The sequence below is a fragment of the Stegodyphus dumicola genome, chromosome 4, assembly GCF_044657685.1.
Source record: "Stegodyphus dumicola isolate Sdum_Otavi_A_Nest chromosome 4, ASM4465768v1".
In the NCBI taxonomy this organism is placed as follows: domain Eukaryota; kingdom Metazoa; phylum Arthropoda; class Arachnida; order Araneae; family Eresidae; genus Stegodyphus; species Stegodyphus dumicola.
Genome location: NC_140771.1, coordinates 79,462,188 through 79,482,953, shown reverse-complemented (window position 1 = coordinate 79,482,953; position 20,766 = coordinate 79,462,188). Strand labels below are relative to the sequence as shown.

General features: G+C 34.8%; 1 protein-coding gene across 1 annotated transcript in view; it reads right to left on the bottom strand.

The window, feature by feature from the left end:
• The window catches only part of LOC118205319 (uncharacterized), a 60,687-nt gene that overhangs the window by 19,596 nt on the left and 20,325 nt on the right, over positions 1–20,766 (bottom strand). The window contains exons 6-8 of the mRNA XM_035377607.2: positions 16,131–16,234; positions 13,416–13,632; positions 11,865–12,046 (exon numbers count right to left, since the gene is read on the bottom strand). Of these exons, the coding sequence (XP_035233498.1) occupies positions 11,865–12,046; positions 13,416–13,632; positions 16,131–16,234 (503 nt within the window). The remainder of the gene's footprint in view (positions 1–11,864; positions 12,047–13,415; positions 13,633–16,130; positions 16,235–20,766) is intronic.

Genomic DNA, 20,766 nt, shown 5'->3' with positions numbered 1-20,766 from the left:
ATGATGATCGGCTGCGACACCACTCCAGACGACTCCGCCGATATTGTGGGGTCAAAGGCAAACGTCTTAAAGGCCTCTGTGAGCGTAAATAATCCCGCCTCAGACAAGCGCCGTGAGATGGTGGACGGTACTACGGGAGGTATAGACATGGCTGTAGCGCGTTGAATAATCGACAATGATACCGTTGGGGCAGTTCGGGCCTGGCTAACAATCATCCTACCTTGCCTCGCATTTGAGCTCCTTGGCCTTCCAGAGCCTTCATTTCTTCTGCAGTTTCCTTTTAGCAACCGTTGCTGCCAACATCTTTGCACAGCAGTGTCTATACGCTGAAGATGGCGGCCTATTGCTCGGTATGACCACCCAGCTTCACGCAACCCTACAACGCGACCACGTTCGAAGTCATTTAGTTGTCTGTAAGGTCGTCTTAATGGCATCTTTAGTTGCTTCTTTACGGAATTACAATGGTAGCAAAAAAAAAAAAAAAAAAAAAAAAAAAAAAAAAAAAAAAAAAGATAAATTTTCCGCCTCTGTTACTGGTTTTATACTTTGCGAATTGCGCACGAGAAATGCGGGCTATGATCGCAATTCTTGTTCATCTGCCTTGAAATTTTGATCACTTGCATGTTCGATCAAGATGTTTTTACATACCAAATTTCGTCTCGATCGCAAGAGTCCTTCTTGGTGGTTCAAATTTTTTTCAAAAGAGTGTATTTTGTATGCAGTTTTTCTATGTTAATATCTTTTTTATGAGCGTTTGTTTTTATATAAATCTTACTTTTCAATTAAGACTGTTTTTGGTATTACTTTAAAATATTTGCATTTTAATAGAAGAGAACCTATGAAACATCATGGTAATTCATGTCATTCTAAGATAAAAGGAAAGTATTATTTTTTCACAATTAGTCTGTGGCAGTATGAATCTCAGAGTGGCAGGAAGAATAACGAAACTTGTATTCGGCACTCATTAATTATCCAGGTTTAAAGTTTTAAATACTTACCCTTTGAAAAGTTCTAAACTAAACTAAAACTAAACTCAGTGGCGTAACAGCCCTAATGGGCCAAGGCCCGCAGTGCCCGAAATCTGCTTTCTTGACTGTGGGCCCCGGGGTGCATAAGTATGTGCCCTGAACAAGTTGTCAGCTTGTTGCAGGATCCCCGGTGTTTAGCCCCCAAGGGAACTTGGTACTCATTTTATCGACTCAAGTGATGAAAATCAAAGAATGAAAGGCTTATCTTTATTTGTTTATCCTATTGTATATTTATGGCTGGCCCCAGGCAAACATAACCATGTTCCCCGTTGATCATCTGCCTTCAACAACTCAAAAAAGGTAACCCACAGGTACACGTGGATATGACGTGGGTCAAAGCTTACGAGGGCAACGCCGGTAATGAGGCAGAGGACGTGCTCGCCAAAGTGGCAGCCTCAAACATCAACGCACGTCGCATCGCTGTTCCGGCGCCACCTTCCCAGCTTAAAAGACTGCTCAAAGGCGCAGCAGTCCAAATGGTGACAAAGAGTATGGGAACATGGAGACACAGGAAGAAGAGTATATGGCTTTCTACCGAAGGTGACAACGGAGAGACTCATACCAATCGCTTCACTTACTAGCTTTGTAATGGCCATGGTACCTTCCCGGACTACTTCTAATACGGATTCAACAGACGCACTATTTTTAATACGGATCGCTATGTATGCGGGGTAGAGGGGACATACAAGTATCTTCCGGTATCCTCTTACAGGACAGTACCATTTACCAGAACCCACCAATATACCAGCCTTCCACAAGTTTATAATTAAAAATAAAGCGGCAATCAATACAGTGTGCAAAATCATCAACGACATTACGGCCTATGGCCAAGACCTTTGCGTCCCATTATAAAACAGTGCTATTCATAATGGTTTCAGTGACTGCATTATGCCTTAATAAACTGTGCAACAACACATGCTGCGTGCTGTATACTGCTAGTGTTTCACTTGTGGGTATCGCGTACGTTCTGCGCAATGTACCGAAGTGCTAAAATGTGCCTGGTCCTGCCACTATAAAGAACTTCCCTTGAAACTATACTACTTGGATTGGATTATTTAATTATGGCAAAGTACACGAGGGCTATCTTCCTAAAGGGAGGGATGCCTTCCTGGAAGCCTTTCTAAGGGAACACGTTACACATGGCGAAATCCACGAAAACGCCCATGCAGCCAGCCCGTTCGTGGGATTCGACCTCAGACCGTGTTCAGCGTCTTTACCAGTGTTAAGCGTCTTTACCGCTTGGCCGCTGGTAAGCTAAAACTATACTGAACTACCATTATAACTGTGCATCTTTGCATAATGTATGACTACTATATTGCACAATATAGCATTCTGTTCGAATAAGCATATTGTATGAATAATGTAGTGTATCTACTAGCATTCCGTATGAATAAGGTAATGTATAATGTGACGAAAAATGTAATATATAATCTTACACTCTGTCAGTACAATTGTTGAGATATTTGTAATCGCATTCTTACTGGTTAAAAGGAAGTATAGCTTTCTGTTAAGTCCGAAACATTCATTAGCTTTCAGCCAGGTCCGAGTTATTCTGAAACTTAAATCTCACTCTGTATGTTTCTTTTGATTGGTTATTTATTGTGTCTTGTTTATGATTTGTTAAACCATGATCTGTTATGAAGTTATATATATGACCTCTGTAACCGCTTATCGCTGCTTAGTATTATTCTGTTATTCTGCTTGCTTAGTATTATTCTGCCTGTACTTATTTATCTGTGCTATTGCTTGTGCTTAGTATTATTCTGCTTGCATGTAACTCTGCGTATTACTCTGCATATCTCAGTAATAAATATTTGTTTTGCGAACCACGGCATTTTCTATGTTTAACAGCAGAGCGTGATTCCTTCAAAAGTTATAATTCGCTGATAGTTCCCTAATTGAACCTTCAGTGTAATAATTTATCGTTCGCGTGATTTTGATTTGGTATATTGTGAATGATGGCTTTTTCCGGAGGTGAAAGGGAAGCTTTTGGTGTAGCGCCATTTGACGGTGTTAATAACTTTACTGTTTGGTGTCGAAGAGTTCGAGCAGTATTTACGGCAAGAGAATTGGATACGTTTTTGGAAACAGAAGCAGTTGCGGACAGAGTTGCAGATGTTTTGAAATCAAAAAAAGGCTTATGCCTTAATACTTGCCCTTCTAAGTGATAATGTAATTGCTTCTCTTCAACGTGAAGACACTGCATGTAAAATATGGAAGAAACTACAAGCTACGTATAGCGCTAAAGGTGCAGTGAGTCACGTTTTAACGCGTAAACGTCTAGCTACCATAAGGAAATCCAAGGATGTGTCAATGAGATAGCATATCGACAGCATAATGAACCTGGTGAGTAGTTTACGCGTCTCTGGCTCTGAAGTAAGCGATTTTGATATTATTATTTACATTTTAATGTCTTTGCCAAAAGAATATGAAAATATTAAGGCATCTCTCGAAAATCAGCCAAGCAATAATTTGAGTTTAGATTTTGTTACAAGTAGACTTATTGATTGTGAATCTCTTATGTTTGATTATAAAAATGAAAATAAGTATTCTAAACGAAATACAGATAACTCTGTTTTTATTAGTGCTCGTAAAGAATTGTTTTGTACTTATTGTAAAAGAAAAGGACATTCTGTTAAATTTTGTAGGAAAAAGAACTGCGTCTGTCATAACTGTGGGAAAAGTGGTCATTTCAAAAGTGAATGTTTTGATAATTCTAAAAAGCAGGCAAATTCAAATAGTAATAATTATGTTTCCCCTGCAATATCTTTTATGGCTGGAAATCTTGTGCATGATCAATTTATTATTGATTCTGGTGCAACTTCTCATATGTGTTCTCACAAGGAATGGTTCACCTCAATTAAGCCTAAGACTGGAACTGTTAAGTGCGCGTCTAAGTCGGCGGTTTTACAAGTGGAAGGAATTGGTGATATTTGCGGTAAAACTAAGAATGGTGTTGAAATAATGTTAAAAGATGTTCTTTACGTTCCAAAATTAAACGGACAATTAATTTCTGTTAAAAATATTGAAGCAGCAGGTTTAAGCGTAATTTTTAAAAATGAAATAGTTTATATTGAAAACAAAAACAAGCGTTTTAGATTTGGATACTTGGATAAATGCGGACAATATTTGAGTGATTTTTCACCAAATTTATTTACAGCTTTATCAGTAAAGAATGATGATTTATGGCACAGAAGGTTAGGACACTGCTGTGATCAAAAATTAAAACTGATGAATCTTCCTCCAAAAGAATCCTTTTGTGAAGTATGTGTTCGTGCCAAACAAAGTGCTTTGCCTATCGGAAAGGGTCCTCGCATAAAAGAATCCAAACCGCTTATAACTATACACACTGATATATGTGGTCCAATAGAACCTCAAACACTCCATGGGGAAAGGTATTTCATGACTATAATTGATGACTATTCGAGATTTATGGAAATCAGACTGCTCAAAAGAAAAAGTGACATTGCTGATGAACTCAAGCTATTCTTTAAATTGAATCCAACTGTTGCAAAACTGCGCTGTGACAATGCCAAAGAATATGTCAGTGGAGAATTGCATGAAGTTGCTAAAAGAGCAGGTGTAAAAATAGATCCTGCACCTCCCTATACACCTTTTCTAAATGGTGTTGCTGAACGAGCAAATAGAACTGTACTGGAAAAAGCTAGAGCAATGATACTTGAGGCAAAATTACCAAAATTCCTTTGGGGTGAAGCAGTACTTACGGCTGCTTACATAAATAATCGACTCCCAAATAGTTCAATTGACAATCATGTTCCTTATTTTCTGAAGTATGGTGAAGATCCTGATTTAACAAACATGCGTGTATTTGGCTGTGATGCTTATACTCTAGTGCCACCATCGCAAAGAAAGAAACTAGATGAAAATTCTGTCAGAATGATATTTGTAGGTTATTCCACAATGGGATATCGTTTAATGATTCCAGAAATAAGACGCATCATTGTTTCCAGAAATGTTAAATTTAATGTAGAAAAGAAGAAAGTAGAAAATCAGAAATATATTTCCGATAGTTCTGATTTGAGTGAAAATGACAATGATGACATTAAAAATGAAGACAAATCAATTTCAGACACTGATAACGGCGAATTAAATGCTGCAAATAAGAAGGAGGAACAAAGAAAATCCTCAAGAGAAAAGAAACAGCCAGTTAGGTATCCTGATCCTGAGATTTACCAAGTAATGTTTGCACAAGACACTCTGACATTTGAAGATATTGCAAATCTACCACAAGTAGAACAAGAACCATGGAAAAGAGCTATGGACGAGGAAATGAAATCTATGGAAGATAACGACGTCTGTGACCTACAAAGTTTACCCCCTGATAAAAGAGCCATTTCCTGCAAATGGGTTCTACGTAAAAAACGAGATGGAACTTACAAAGCGAGGCTTGTTGCTCGTGGCTTTATGCAAAAAGAAGGCATAGATTATACAGAAACGTTTTCTCCAGTGATTAGTATGTGCTCTTTACGTTTAATCCTGGTAATTATCAATAATGAAGGTCTGCAAACTTTTACTTTAGATGTCAAGACAGCTTTCTTGAACGGTAAGTTAGATGAAACCATCTACATGGACCAGCCAAAAGGATATGATGATATGAGTGGTAAGAAATGTAAACTTAAAAAGAGTTTATATGGTCTTAAACAGTCTCCTCGACAATGGTATCAGAAATTTCTTAATTTTGTTATTAAATTAGATTTTAAGCAATTGGACTCTGAACCATGTATTTTTATCAGAAATTTAAATTGTAAGAAAGTAATTATGGCTCTTTATGTAGATGACTTATTAATTGCAGGTTCAGATGTAAAAGAAACAAATATTATAATATTGTTATCAAATGAATTTAAAATGTCAAAATCTGAAAGTGTCTCGGAGTTTTTGGGTATTAGACTTAAATTTGAGTCTGGTTGTTTATATTTAGATCAGAAACCATATATTGAAAAATTACTTGATAAATTTAAAATGTCTGATTGTAAAACAGCCCAAACTCCCATTCAACCAAAATCTACAGCAGCTGATTTTCAGAAAGGAAATGAATTTCATGGCCCATACAAAGAATTAATTGGATCTTTACTTTACTTATCATATATCACAAGGCCAGATATTATTTTTGCAGTAAATTGCTTGAGCCAACTGCAGGAGCATCCTACTGATGTTGCCTGGTGTGCTCTAAAAAGAATTCTTAGGTACTTGAAAAACACCTTAAATTTAAAATTGATATACAAAAAGGGTGATTTGGAAAGGGCAAATTTATGTTTGTATGTAGATGCAGATTGGGGGGGGGGAGATACTCAAGATAGGAAATCAATTACTGGTTACTTTATAATGTTTTCAAACTGTGCTATTATGTGGTGCTGTAACAAGCAAAGGTGTATTGCACTTTCATCAACAGAAGCTGAAATAATTGCTTTATGTAAAGGTATTCAAGATGTTTTATGGATAAAAAATGTAGTAAACGAAATTTCCATTGTTAAAAATGTTTATATTTTAGAGGATAACCAGTCATGTATCAAAAGTATTGTTAATGAAAACTTTTCAGGTAGGTTGAAACATATAGATATAAAATTAAAGTTCACTCGTAAGACTGTTAAGGAAAATAATATTACAATTGAATATGTACAATCAGGCTTACAAATTGCAGATATGTTAACTAAGGCTTTGTCCAAAACAAAATTCTATGAACTGTTATCATTGAACTGTTTAAAAATTGTGTAATTCTTTTATGTTTTGTATAATGTGCGATTAAGGGGCAGTGTTGAGATATTTGTAATCGCATTCTTACTGGTTAAAAGGAAGTATAGCTTTCTGTCAAGTCCGAAACATTCATTAGCTTTCAGCCAGGTCCGAGTTATTCTGAAACTTAAATCTCACTCTGTATGTTTCTTTTGATTGGTTATTTATTGTGTCTTGTTTATGATTTGTTAAACCATGATCTGTTATGAAGTTATATATATGACCTCTGTAACCGCTTATCGCTGCTTAGTATTATTCTGTTATTCTGCTTGCTTAGTATTATTCTGCCTGTACTTATTTATCTGTGCTATTGCTTGTGCTTAGTATTATTCTGCTTGCATGTAACTCTGCGTATTACTCTGCATATCTCAGTAATAAATATTTGTTTTGCGAACCACAGCATTTTCTATGTTTAACAACAATATAATTTAACGGTTAATGCACAGATATGTACCCTTATATACCATATAACTGTGTTTTTGTATTTTAATAAGCATTTTGTATTTTTGCATAATTTAGTATTTTGTATTGCGCATCTTTGCATAATGCATGAATACTGTACTGTGTTAAATAGCACTCAGTATGAATAATGTAATGTATTTAGCATCCTGTATGAATAATGTGTTGTACTTGTATAATTTAGTAGTCTGTAAACAATATATAACGTAAGTCCGCATGCATGGCTGTGTACCTTTGAATATTGTATACCTGTGTAGCGGCGCATGTATAACCAAATTTATTTACAGCTTTAGCAGTAAAGAATGATGAATAATGTAGTAACTAGCATCCTATATGAATAAGATAATATACAATGTAATGAATAATGTAATATATAGTTTAGCATTCTGTAAGTACAATATAATGTAACTCCACACGCACCATTATGCACTCCTGAATTTTATATAACCGTGTAACTGTGCAAGTATTTAGCATACTGTACGAATGACGCAACGTATTATTTAGCATTCAGTAAGTATTATTAATGCAACTTCGCACGCATAACTGTGCACCCTTGAACTTTGTATATATGCGTAACTGTACACGTATAACTGTCTCGAACAACCATGCATGTATAACTGCATACCTTTGCGTAATGTATGAATAATGTAATGTACTCATCATACTTTATGAATAATATATTGTATAAATAAGCAGACAGTAAGTACTATATAATGCTACTCCGCAAGTTTAACTGTATCTTTGAATATTGTATAGCTGTGTAAGATTCTCACTAGTGTATTTCTCAGATATTGTAAAAAGTGACGAATCTTAAGAACTAGTTAGCGAATAATCGCTTAAGTTCGTGTGACAAGAAACAACAAGAAGATAGAGTAACTAACCCTTTAATTATTCCAATAAGATTTAACAAAAATCCGTCTTGGTGTTGGTGTTGGTGTGTTGAGTTATGGCAAAGCACACGAGGGCTATCTGCCTAAGGGGAGGGATGCCTTCGTGGAGGACTTTCTAAGGGAAACTGACTCGTATACACGTTACACATGGGGAAAACCACGAAAGCGCCCATGCAGCCAGCTCGTTCGAGGGGGTTGAGCCTCGGACCGAACTACCAGTGTTCAGCAACTTTACCGCTCGGCCGCTGGTGGGCACTCCGTCTTGGAGTGTACAATAAAAGCCGACACTTGGGCTTGAACTGAAGAGACTAAAAAATAAACTAAAACTAAGATTAACTAAAGAGATATAGCCGAAGCTATTAAGATTATAATAGAGTTGGCCCCTTAACTCTATTTGACTACGAAGCTTATCAAGGGCCTGAGTGCGGCCGAGCGTAATCACAGTTTTGAGAGAGAGAGTAGCCAAAAGGCAGACGCGCGTAAATCAGAAACTCTGATTCTCTCTAACTCTGCAAGTAGACTTCGCGGTTTAAATACCGCTCCTCCTCATTAAGTATTCAGAATGATTCCAAAACTACGTTCTGGCCGGAAGTAGTAAGTTGAAGTTAAGAATTGGACAAGAAAGGAACTTAAAATTTAACTTTTAATAAAATTAACATAATCCTTACAACTGCATAACTGCGCATGTATTACCGTATTTTCTAACTGTATGAATAATGTAGTGTAACTAGCAGTAGTGTAGCGCGTAATGTGTGTAGTGTAACTAGCAGTCGTGTAGTACATGTATAACCGTATGAATAATGTAGTGTACTAGCATCCTATATGAATAAGGTAATGTACAATGTAATGAATAATGTAATATAAAGTTTAGCATTCTGTAAGTACAATATAATGAAACTCCGCATGCACCACTATGCACCCCTGAATTTTATATAACCGTGCAAATGTGCAAGTATTTAGCATACTGTATACGAATGACGCAATATATTAGCATTCAGTAAGTATTATTAATGCAACTTCGCACGCATAACTGTGCACCCTTGAACTTTGTATATATGCGCATAACTGTCTCGAACAACCGTGCATATATAACTGCATAGCTTTGCATAATGTATGAATAATATATTGCATAAATAGCACTCTATATGGATAAGTATTCTGTATGAATAATGTAATGTGCTCAGCATACTTTATGAATAATGTATTATTAAATATTATTAGTAATTATACAATATATTATTCTACAGTACATTATTATAATGTTACTCCGCACGTTAACTGTACCTTCGAATATTGTATAACTGTATAACAGCGCATGTATAACTGTATTTACTGACTGTGCATGCGTACTGTGAACCTTTGTATAAAGTATGATTAGTGCATTGCGCAATTTAGTATTCTGTACTAATAAGCATATTGTATGAATATTGTGTATAAATATTGTAGTGTATTTAGCATCCTGTATAAATAAGGCAATGTATAATAATGTAATATAATATTATAATGTAATATATATTTTTGCACTCTGCAAATATCAAATAATGTAACTCTGCATGCACACCTATGCACCCCTGAATTTAATATAACCGTGTAACTGTGCATGTATTAGCATTCCGCATGAATAGCGCAATGTATTATTTAGCATTCAGTAAGTATTAAATAATGTAACTATTCAGCATACTTTATGAATTACTGCATAATTAAGAACACTATAAGTGCCATGTAATGTTACTCCGCACGTACGACTGTACGTTTCAATATTATATAACTGTATAACTGCGCATGCATAACGGTACATGTATAACTGTATTATACCCTGCGCATTTTTAACTGTGCACACAATGTATGAATACTGTAATGCACAGTTTCATTTCCTGTACGAATAAGCATCATTATCAATGTAAATATCTACTGCTCATGTATGACTGACGCACTGCGTTTTGTTCCGCATGTTAAACGTAATGTGGCTAGGTGTGTTCATGTTAAACATAGTGCGTTTTTATTCTCACGTGCTCTCATGTGTTTTTCGTTTTCTGATGTAAGGTTTATGTGTTTAATGTAATGCGTGCGTTTAGCGTAATGTTTATATATGTTTTATGCTGTTTAATGTCGTAGTGTGTGTACTTTGTATCGTGTATTGTTATGTTTTGTACGTTGTGTGTTGAATTGTGTTTATTCCATGTGTATTCATTTGTCATACATTTCAAATGTGTATGCTTAAGCTGCGTGTACAGTATCCATTTTACACTTAAGACACCCTGTTTAGCCAAGTGAACAAACTTTTTTTGATATCTCAATAAACTCCCGGTGCGGGCATCTTGGGGCTCAAGGGAGTTGTTGCCTCTAGGTAGGGAAGGGCGTGGTACACATGCCACTTTACCTCTGTTAAACATCAGGCTTCCCGTCCTCCGCCACCTGTCACCTCTATATTTATGGCATTTTAATTATTTTTAACATTCCCCTTTTAGGAGTGAAATTTAGCGAATATTTTTCAACTTTAATTAATAACATTAAAATAATATCAAACGTTTACGCAAGCTCACTTCCAATTTCCAAGTAGTACTTTTAATTCCCTATGCAATTTTTCTTAGAATAGGATAATACTTTTTTTAAAAAGTTTTTGATAAATATTAATAATGTCTCAAATTCAGTACTTTGCAGCTCAAGTGCAGGAATTTCTTATTGTTTTATATTTATTCGTTTTATTGAAATGTATTGTTTATTTATTTAATTGTGTAGGGTAACTGGTAATGTGTACATTGGTATTGTAACAGGAGCTATAGTTGTTGTAACTGGAAGCTAAAGTTCTATAGACACTATTAGAGTGATAGCGAGTTATTGATACATCTTAAATAACTCGAAAACAATAAAGAAGGCTAAAATAACCTTTTCATTTTAAATTAACATTCAAAACTCTGAATACACAAAATCTGAAAAACTGAAATACACAAAATCTGAAAAACTGAAATACACAAAATCCTAATTTGCATTCTGATGAGGAATACGGAAAGAAAAAGTTATAGTAAAGGCTTAAATCATGACAATCAGTTAAATAATATGAAATATCGCATATTAATTAAAAAGTTCAGCGCTGATAAAACAGGGACTAGAGGCAATCACAACAATAATCGCTGTCATAACAATCATTTTCCTTTCTTTAAAATATTCGGATATGACATTAGATGCTATACACATAGAGATATTATTTGCTTATTAATTCATATTATGCATGAAGAGAAATAAAAGCATTATATGAAAATTTCATTGAATCCTTTCCTCTCTCTAATAACAAATTCTTGATATTCCAAACGTAATTTTTAAATAATTAATATCAACAAATTCAAGAATTATATATTTTTTCACAAATAATATGTGCAATAATATGTGCCATTATGACTCTGCAGAATATTCTGCTTTCGAAAACATTATATGTAATATTATTTCTTACTCTTTAAGATCTCATGATTTTGGTTCAATGGTTACATAATGTAACTGTTTACATGTTACCAGATTTATTCAACTTTTGAACGAACATACTTAATTGATTAAAAAAAAGGTTATCTTTAATAAATAATTTTCCTTTTTTTTTTTTTTTTTTTTTTTGCTTAGAACTTGTTTTGTATCCAAAGAAAAATTCCACCTGAGATTATAGCTATTTTCTATCAATGCATTATAGACAGCTTTCGAACATCTAAATAATGTTTGAAAGAACACATCTGATAAAGAAAATACTTGCTATATTTGAGGTGGTCATACGAGCTTGAGTTGGTGACATCCCAAATTCTGCCTTGTGTTTAATTATATCCGCATCTAGTACCTCTTCAGGTTTACTTGAGGACATATAGTCCAATTCATGCTGTAGCAAAAATCCTCTATCATACTGATTCTTTATATCCAAACTTTGGGGGCTCCACTGATCTAAGCACAATATAAAAATAATCTATAAAGTAAATTAAATTAAAACAAAGAGCTTTAAAAAACAAATCTAAAACTTCTATAATGCATTGATACTGTAATTAATAATGTATTATTGATTATAACACTAATGCATTTAGTTTTGCGTTTAAAGTTTAGGTAATTATATTTAACCCTCTGAAGATGATAGAGCATATATGTGTCAGTTGGGAACACACTAGAAAGGACTAAAGTCACCGAACGCGTCATTGAGCGAGTGTCTCGAAGTCTTTCGCCGAGTTGGTCGTCGAGTGCATCGAAGAGTCTCTTTCTGTATCGCGGTTAGTGCATCGTCGAAAAGAGTGTGTTAAGCTCCGGGAACGACTGAACCGAAGAGTCGAGAGCTGTACTCTGTGTGTCGTCGAGTGCATCGCGAGTTGTAGCGTGGAGAGTCTCGAGAGTACGTGGAGTTCGCTTTGTTAGTTATGACGAAAGTCAGTTACGTAATATGTCACTATGCGATTTGAAGAACGCGCGTATGCGATGTTATCGTCCTGCGATTTGAAGAACGCATGTATGCGATGTTATCGTCCTGCGATTTGAAGAACGCATGTATGCGATGTTATCGCCATGTGATGATTTGTAGGTACCTTATTTTTTACCACGATATTTTCGACGACGATGTTTTTAAACTGCCAAGTTTTTTTAACTGCTTTATTTTCGATCACGATATTTTGGAATTGCGATGTTTCCTCCTACGACGTTTTCGGCTGTAACCGTGTCAACGACCCCGAGACAACATAGACTCTAATACCAACCTGAACAAAAGATAGCACATTAAATGGCAACAGTCAGCACGTTACAGCCGGGACCTACACAAAGTTTTGCCTCTGAAGCATTCTAATTCTCTCTTTGGCTCCTGTCTATCCCCTTCCTTAAAACCCTCATGCTGCGCACGCACAAAAGAAATTCAATATAAAGTGACACTTAAATTTTGTCTTACTGGCCGTATAGAGCCCATCTAGCACATAACATTTTTCTTTACATATGAGACAGAATATTAATAAAACTTCAATAGACAAATTTTGAAGATCAGTTCCTTTTGAAATTACTGAAAGAAAGCAACAGCAGTTTCTTTTCGTGCGGTGCAAATTCCTCTAAGAGAAACCAACAACAGATTAATGTTTTTACCATTGCTGTTTGTCGTTATTAACAACCAGAATTGATGGACTATCTGTTGATTTTAAGCCTATTACGTTTTCATCAGATAGGATGTACAGAAAGTCTTAAGTAATGAATTAATTATAATCAAACTAATATAATAATTGACATTTTTGCGATTGGTGCATTACAGAATTTATTTGGTTACATTTTTTAAATATACTTTCTTTACCTTCATTTCCGGTACTTAATAAAACCAGACATGCTTTTTCATCATTAGTAGACGGGACAGTGGACACAATAGAAGTTTCTTCAGGAAGGGAAACGGTGGTTAAAACCTCACTTCCAAGAACTGATTCAGTGGATGGAACTCTTTCTTTGGATAATGAGCAGATGGGCGTAAATGTTCGTGGAGGTACTACACAATGCTGTTGGTGCAAATGGTTGAGCTAAAGAAGCAGAAAAGAATTCAAAAGTAGCATGTTGTGTCATAGATCACATAATGATTTGTGACGGCTTATGCACGAAAGTGTCATGACCTGTGACATCATGACAAATTCAGTCTCCATTGGTTCATAAAGTTACAGATGATACGATTCTAGATCTTTTTATTATACGAATTAGTTTTGACGAAAATATTAAAACCATATTGTTAATTTTCCATTGTTTAACCAAACCATTTCTTCTTTTAATTAATTCTCCTCATCAATTTTAGTCTCCAGTTTTTCAGTTAATTTATCATACCCACTGCTAAGGGCTTCGGGAAATTTGGATTGATAACGTTGTTTTCTAATTATTTTGGATTTGACGGGTTTCTTTTTAATCCATTGTTTCTTGCATTACTTTAATTGTTAATACTTTTCAGTTAATTTTCCGTTCTGATTGTTGAACTCAATCAGATTCTGATTACAAATAAAAGCTACGTTCTTTCACTATTGAAATATGTTATTAATTAGAAATCTGATGTCATTTTAAGTCAACTTCAGCCTAACTTAAAAACTGTTTTGATATTTATTTTTCTTCTTCATTAGAATAACGTGTACTTTAGCATACATGCTTACTGATTGAAACATCATTAGATTTATCCAATATTATAGAAAATGATAATTTTTAATTACAGTTACTTTGTTTTTTGAGCTATGCAAGTGAAATGACTATCTTATAGACGGCGTATATTGCCTTGTATAAATGTAAAATCTCAGATGAGAATCTGATGGTATTTCTAATTGACTAAATCTCTTCATTTTTTTCAAATGCGTTTTTTGTGATGTTCTGAATGAGAATTATCTGAGAATTTTGCTTATGCTTAAATATTTTGGCTCATTAAATAAGTTTAGATATATTCATATAACATGCGATATACCACTTTTAGTTAGTTGCTTCCATACTATATGGCAGAAGACTTATAGAGGTCTATAAATAATAGTGATGTTTGGCATACTGTGTCATATTCGTAACGGGGAGTCATGTACTATGTAATCTATCGCTTTTAGTTATTTATTTATTTATTAGATGGCGCAATTAACGCGCAATTTTTAAATATGAAAATAAATAAGAATACATAGATGAAAATAGTTCCATTAATTAATTTAATAGCCCACTAAATTTTAAATTCCATCAAATTTAAATTCTTTCAAATTATTTGGCTTAAAATACTCACTTTGGGAACTGGTTGTAAAACCATTATTGCAAGCTATGTAAATATGAAATGAGGGCACATAAACCTTAGCTAATCATGTAGTATGCGATTTACCGTTTTAATTTGTTACTGCCATACTATCTCGCCGAAGAATTATGACTAACTGTTAATAACAATCATGACTTGTTCTCGGCCATGCTGCGTGTGCAAATGGCTGAAGGACTCATGTAAACGCCCTTTTGAGGGCCCTTTCTGCTTTTATTTTGTAAAATTGGAAAGAATTAAAATTTGGTCGAATTAAAAATGTAGTAAGTTATAAAATTAATCAATGGAAACCATTTTCATTTACGTAGACTTATTTATTTGCATTTGTGTTCATCTTTAAAATACTGCTTTAGTGGCATAATCTAAGAAAGAAAGAAATAACTTACAGAGGTAGATAGTATACTACATGATTACTCATTAGGAATGCTACACAGCATGACGAAAAAATAATAGTCATCTCTATTATTAATAGATCCCTATAATTCTTCGGCGAGATAATATGGAAGCAAGTAACTATAAGCGGCAGACGCATACTACCTAAGATTACCTAAGATTTATATGCCTTCACTTTACATTTTCATTGTTTGCAATGAGGATATTGCTTGCTTGCGCTTATTCTTTTCTAAGCAATTTTCAAAAATAGATATTTTATGTTAAGGATTTTAAAAGGTGGTCTGATTGTTTGTGATTAAAGTAACTATCGACGATGAATTAATGATAATTATCGTACTGCTATTGAAAATGCAGGTGCAAGTTAATCTTTCACAGAAATATAATATTAATTGCTTGCGGATTAAGTGTCATCACTGCATGCAGTGAGCTTCATTTTCATTACTATTATTTTTCTATTTCCAATCCTACCTTACCTTTTTCAGCTTTCCAGATGAGACTATTTTAAAAATGGGAAATGGGATAAACCATCAAGAATTCAATACACATGGAAGCCGATATTTCTTTCGTTTAACTTTAACCAGCTAACAGTAAGGAAATCTAGAAGCAAATTTTCCTCTTAAATACATCATCTGTAAATCTAATTGTTTGTCAACAAAAGAAGAGTTACCGTTTTACTTTCTAATAATATTGCTGATTATAAAGGTATGGAAATAGCAGAGAATAGCATAAACATCTTTTAATTAAGCTTTGAAATTGACATGTTGATAGCATCATCTCTTCACATCGGTTTCAGTTTATAAAAATACATAAACATACACACACAGTACTCATATGTACCAAATTAAAGAGAGGCAAAAATAGAAATAATACCATTCCTTTAACCGGAGAAGAATTCTTAATTCTTTTCTCATTGTTCTTCTCTTCTACTGTCTTTTTATTCACATCTTTCTTTTTCTTCGTTTTATTTTCCTTATCTGAAAGTAAAAAGAAACAATTTTAACTGCTCTTTAAGAATGCAGCTTTCAGAATCACCCATTTTGTTTATAAAGTAAAACTCAACTTTGTTTTTGCTTAGTTTGTTTTTAAGACTCCATGAATGCTATAAAACAAAATCCTATCAATATTTTAAGCGAAAGCAAAGTGTCTACGACTGACTTCAGCTTTGACAATACATTTTAAGCAATGCATTAATAAAAGCCAAATATTCAGAAACTTGTAGATTTATTTTAGAAGAATTGTTATTTGATGAGTCATTATTTCGATACTTTTAAAAAATTCCTCAGACTCATATTTTCCTTCATTCGCAGACGCATATCAAAAGAAACATTCACACGAATTAGAAAATTTATATAGAATGCAGATATCAAAGCTAAACAACTGAAATTCACTAAATTGAATACTTCAATCATAACATCGACCATATTTATTTTTGAAAGTTTTATTCACTTCATTAATGAAGTTTGTCGCCACTGTCAAGAGTTTACCTTCTTCTCGAAAAGCTATCCAGTTCAAATTTTGTTCAGACATTGTTGGCGGATGACAATACATGACGAAACATAGTTGGTTTTTTTTTAAATTCGGTTTAGACTTTTTTTGCAATTTAAATATAAATGGTTTTCCGCACATATCTTAGTTTGATGAGTAAACTGAAACTTCCAAAATTTTACTGTTTGTACCATCAGATAGAATGCGAAGAATCATTTAATGAAATTTGCTTGAAAGTTTTACATAATTTCTGAATTGTTGCCAGAATTCCTGGAATTTGTTGAATCTTCTGATATAACAGAATTGCTGGAAGTAAAAGAATGATTAGTCATTGTTAAAAATGAATTGAATTGTTAACTGAATAATTTGACTGGTAATGTGTCATTGCGACTAAAATGATAAAAATGTAATGCAATGAAAAGAAAAGTTTCTAACTAATAAAGTTTTATTTTAAACCCACAAAATTATTAATGAACTAAATCTAGCAAAATAATTTATCATACAGTTTAACAGAAGCAAGTTGCTAAGTAGTCTCTGTACAAAATTCATCCCTAGTTTTATGGAAAAATAATAGCATGGGTACCTAAATAACAGAATCTATCAATGTAATTGCATTTTCAAAAGTATACATTATTAAGCGTACGCATTTGTAAAGAGAATTATTTAATCTCTTGCTTGCATTATATTGTATGATAAATTATTTTGTATTTTTAATTCATTAATTATTTTTTCCAATTTATAATTAAAGTTTATCTTAGGAACACATTTTTTTATTTTTCTTTATTGTGTGCACGAACAAATTCTGACGTGAATAAAACAACTGAAGGGATGTCAAAGAAGAATCATTAAACTGATTGACATCATTTTTCGCTCGACTCTTTTAGCGCCAAATGTTCCACACGGTTGACTAGTAGAAGACTCTAACAAATGAATTCAAAATGCATTTCCGTCTTATGCAAAAAACTGCTGTCACAGCAGAGAAAATGGAAGCTTAAGCTGTTTGGAATCTTTCACAGAATTGTGAGTGCATTGCTGAAATACTTTCTTCAGTCGATAGCTTAAGTAAGGTAATTCATTCCTCATGTCTTTTATTCTACAATCTGATAGATGTTAGAAAAGCACCAAACATTGCTAGTATGTTTTTATTTGATATAGTTTCAATGATTTTTAATAGTGTTACGAATCTGCTATACAGGGTGTTTCATAGATCATGAGACAAACTTAGAGGGGTGGTAGAACGTACTAAAACATGCATTTTTTGTATAGGAATGTAGGGTCTAAAGTGACCGGTTAAGGCAGGAACGCGAAAAAACGACACGAGAGGAAAATGTGTTTATGTACAAAATCAACGCAAACTGCTTCTTTGAAGCAATACAGTATTCACAATAAATGTCAAAAAAGGGAACACTAACAGTAATAGAAACTACAGCTGTGATTGGCTGACAGTGCAGCGGTAGAGGACGGTAGTGAGCCGGACAAACTACGATCCGATGCATCAGAGAATCCTTCGCAACTCTGATGTCGAGCGTGATGGGTGAGTTTACGCACGGGAAAAAAGCTGACATGCATATCATGTATGGTGCTGCTAATGGGAACGGCAGAGCAGCACTACGATTGTACCAGGAACGGTTTCCGAACAGGCGTATGCCGAAGCACACAATGTAGAGATAGATTACCCTCTTCAAGTTCACTTCTGTCATTGGTTCTTGCAGCAGTGTGCGGCGCAGGCGGATTTCACATCGGATGGGCTATTCACGGACGAGGCATCTTCAATAGCCACAACATGCACATGTGGGCAACTCATAATCCACACGGCACACGTCTGCATGCATTCCAAACCCTCTTCTCCGTGAATGTGTGAGCGGGTATATCATAGGTCCATACTTCTTACCTGCACGTACAAATGGCTTATTTCATCATATTTTTCTGCAAAAGGTGATACCGGAATTGTTGCAGGATGTTCCGGCTGTCGTTTGTGATCGCATGTGGTTCCAGCATGATGGTACACCAGCCCATAAACACGTGCGAGTCCGCAAGTACTTGGATGGCACATTTACGGGCCGATGGATTGGCCGTGGTGGACCCTTTCGATGGCCACCCCGTTTGTCAGATTTGTCCAGCTTGGAATTTTTTTATGGGGGGCCACCTGAAGAGCATCATTTACGAGACTCACTGGAGGACCTCGTTGCACGACTATCCGTTGCATCTGCAAGCGTGCGCGAAATGCCTGTCGTTTTTCAAAATGTTCGTCAATCCCTTCTGCGTCGTTACCAAGCATGCATTACTGCTGGTGGTCGCAATTTTCAACATTTATTGTAAATACTGTATTGCTACAAAGAAGCACTTTGCGTTGATTTTGTACATAAACACATTTTTCTCTCGTGTCGTTTTTTTTTTTTTTTTTTTTTTTTTTTTTTTGCGTTCCTGCCTTAACCTGTCACTTTAGACCCTACATTCCTATAAAAAAATGCATGTTTTAGTACACTCCACCCCCCCGCCCAAGTTTGTCCCATGATCTATGAAACGCATTGTATATGTAAATAATTCTAGTGAAATTATTCGTGAAATTGTAATACTTTTGTATATTTTAATATGTAAAGTATGAAGCTATGCCAAAAAAATAAGATTATAGGAGCAAGTCTAGTTAATATTGAGGTAAATGGCTATCGCGTTTAACTGGCGAGATATCGCCAAGTTGGTGATGGTATTCGCCACTCAGTTTTCTCACGCAGTTTTACAACAAATCGCCAAAAGACGTCAAGCTCTGCTACTTTCATTCCGATCCCTGTATAACTGTAATTGATCCCTATATGTAATTGTAACCGCAAACCTGACATGCAACTTTAAGCGTATATGGCTTCCAGTGATTTCAAGGAACAGAAGATACTAGAGATTTCTCAGCGGCCAGGCGAAAACTATATAAGCCCGCAGAGAGCAGTTATTGAGTTCAGAGTATTGAGATCTCCTTACGAGCTCCTTCTTTCAGATTTACTTTGCGTTGCGTTGTGTTTAACGTTCTTAGCAGTTTGAAGGGTAACTATCGATAGTGCTCCGTTATACTGAGAAGAACTATGCAAGTGCTTCAGTGGAAAGTTTCAAAACTAAGTGTTTCTTTTGGGAAAATTTTTTTATCAAAGCTGTCATCTATTAGCCTTTCTAAGGAAATATACTTTCTTCTTGGACTTAAAGAATAAGGAACTTCATTCTATCTCAGAGGACACAAGCGTATTTAAAGGAAAGATTAAAATCATAGCTCATAATCATATCACCAAATCATAGCTCAAAACCATATCACAATACCAGAAAGAATGGCATTTTTACTTAGCTGGATCTACAGCTAAAAATAGAAATATTAAATGCTGCATAATGAAATATCCTAAGAACTCTTAACATCCCGAAAGGAGTACTAATAGCCTCGGCACTCGTCGGCTTATCGAAGACGTCATTCCGGTGAGATCTGCCAACGTTAGTGATAAGGCGAAACTGATTAGGAAGGCGAAGTGGTTGCATCGGACGAACGAACTAGTAGTCTTCCAAAGTTTGCATCTTCCCAGAGCCTAACATCGAAGTTATTGCAGAAGGCACAACTAAGTGAGGATGAGAGGAATGCTGCTGAATGTATCATTCAAGAATTTCAAGTTGTTTTGTTTTCTCCCAACCGTTTTGTATGGTTTTGCTTTATTTTGATAATTGTTATTTTTTAACCGACTTCGAATTTAGACGAAAAAGGTTCAGTTGTCCTTCCTGAAGTAGTCGAAATTTACCCTACATCCTGTTCCAGGTTACAAAAAGTAAGTATTGCCAAGGCAAATTTAAAGGGCCTAACGTTAAGTTGGTACAAGGTGCAAGAGCACAATCAAGTTACTACTAAGTTCAAATGCAAGTTCAAGGATAATTTAGATAATTTAGATTTACCTTGCTGTTGTAAAAGTTGGCTCTTAAAATATTGAACTTTTAATCTGAAATTTCGAATCGTAAGCTGAGAATCTTAAACGCAGAATTTTAAATTTAGAATTTCAAA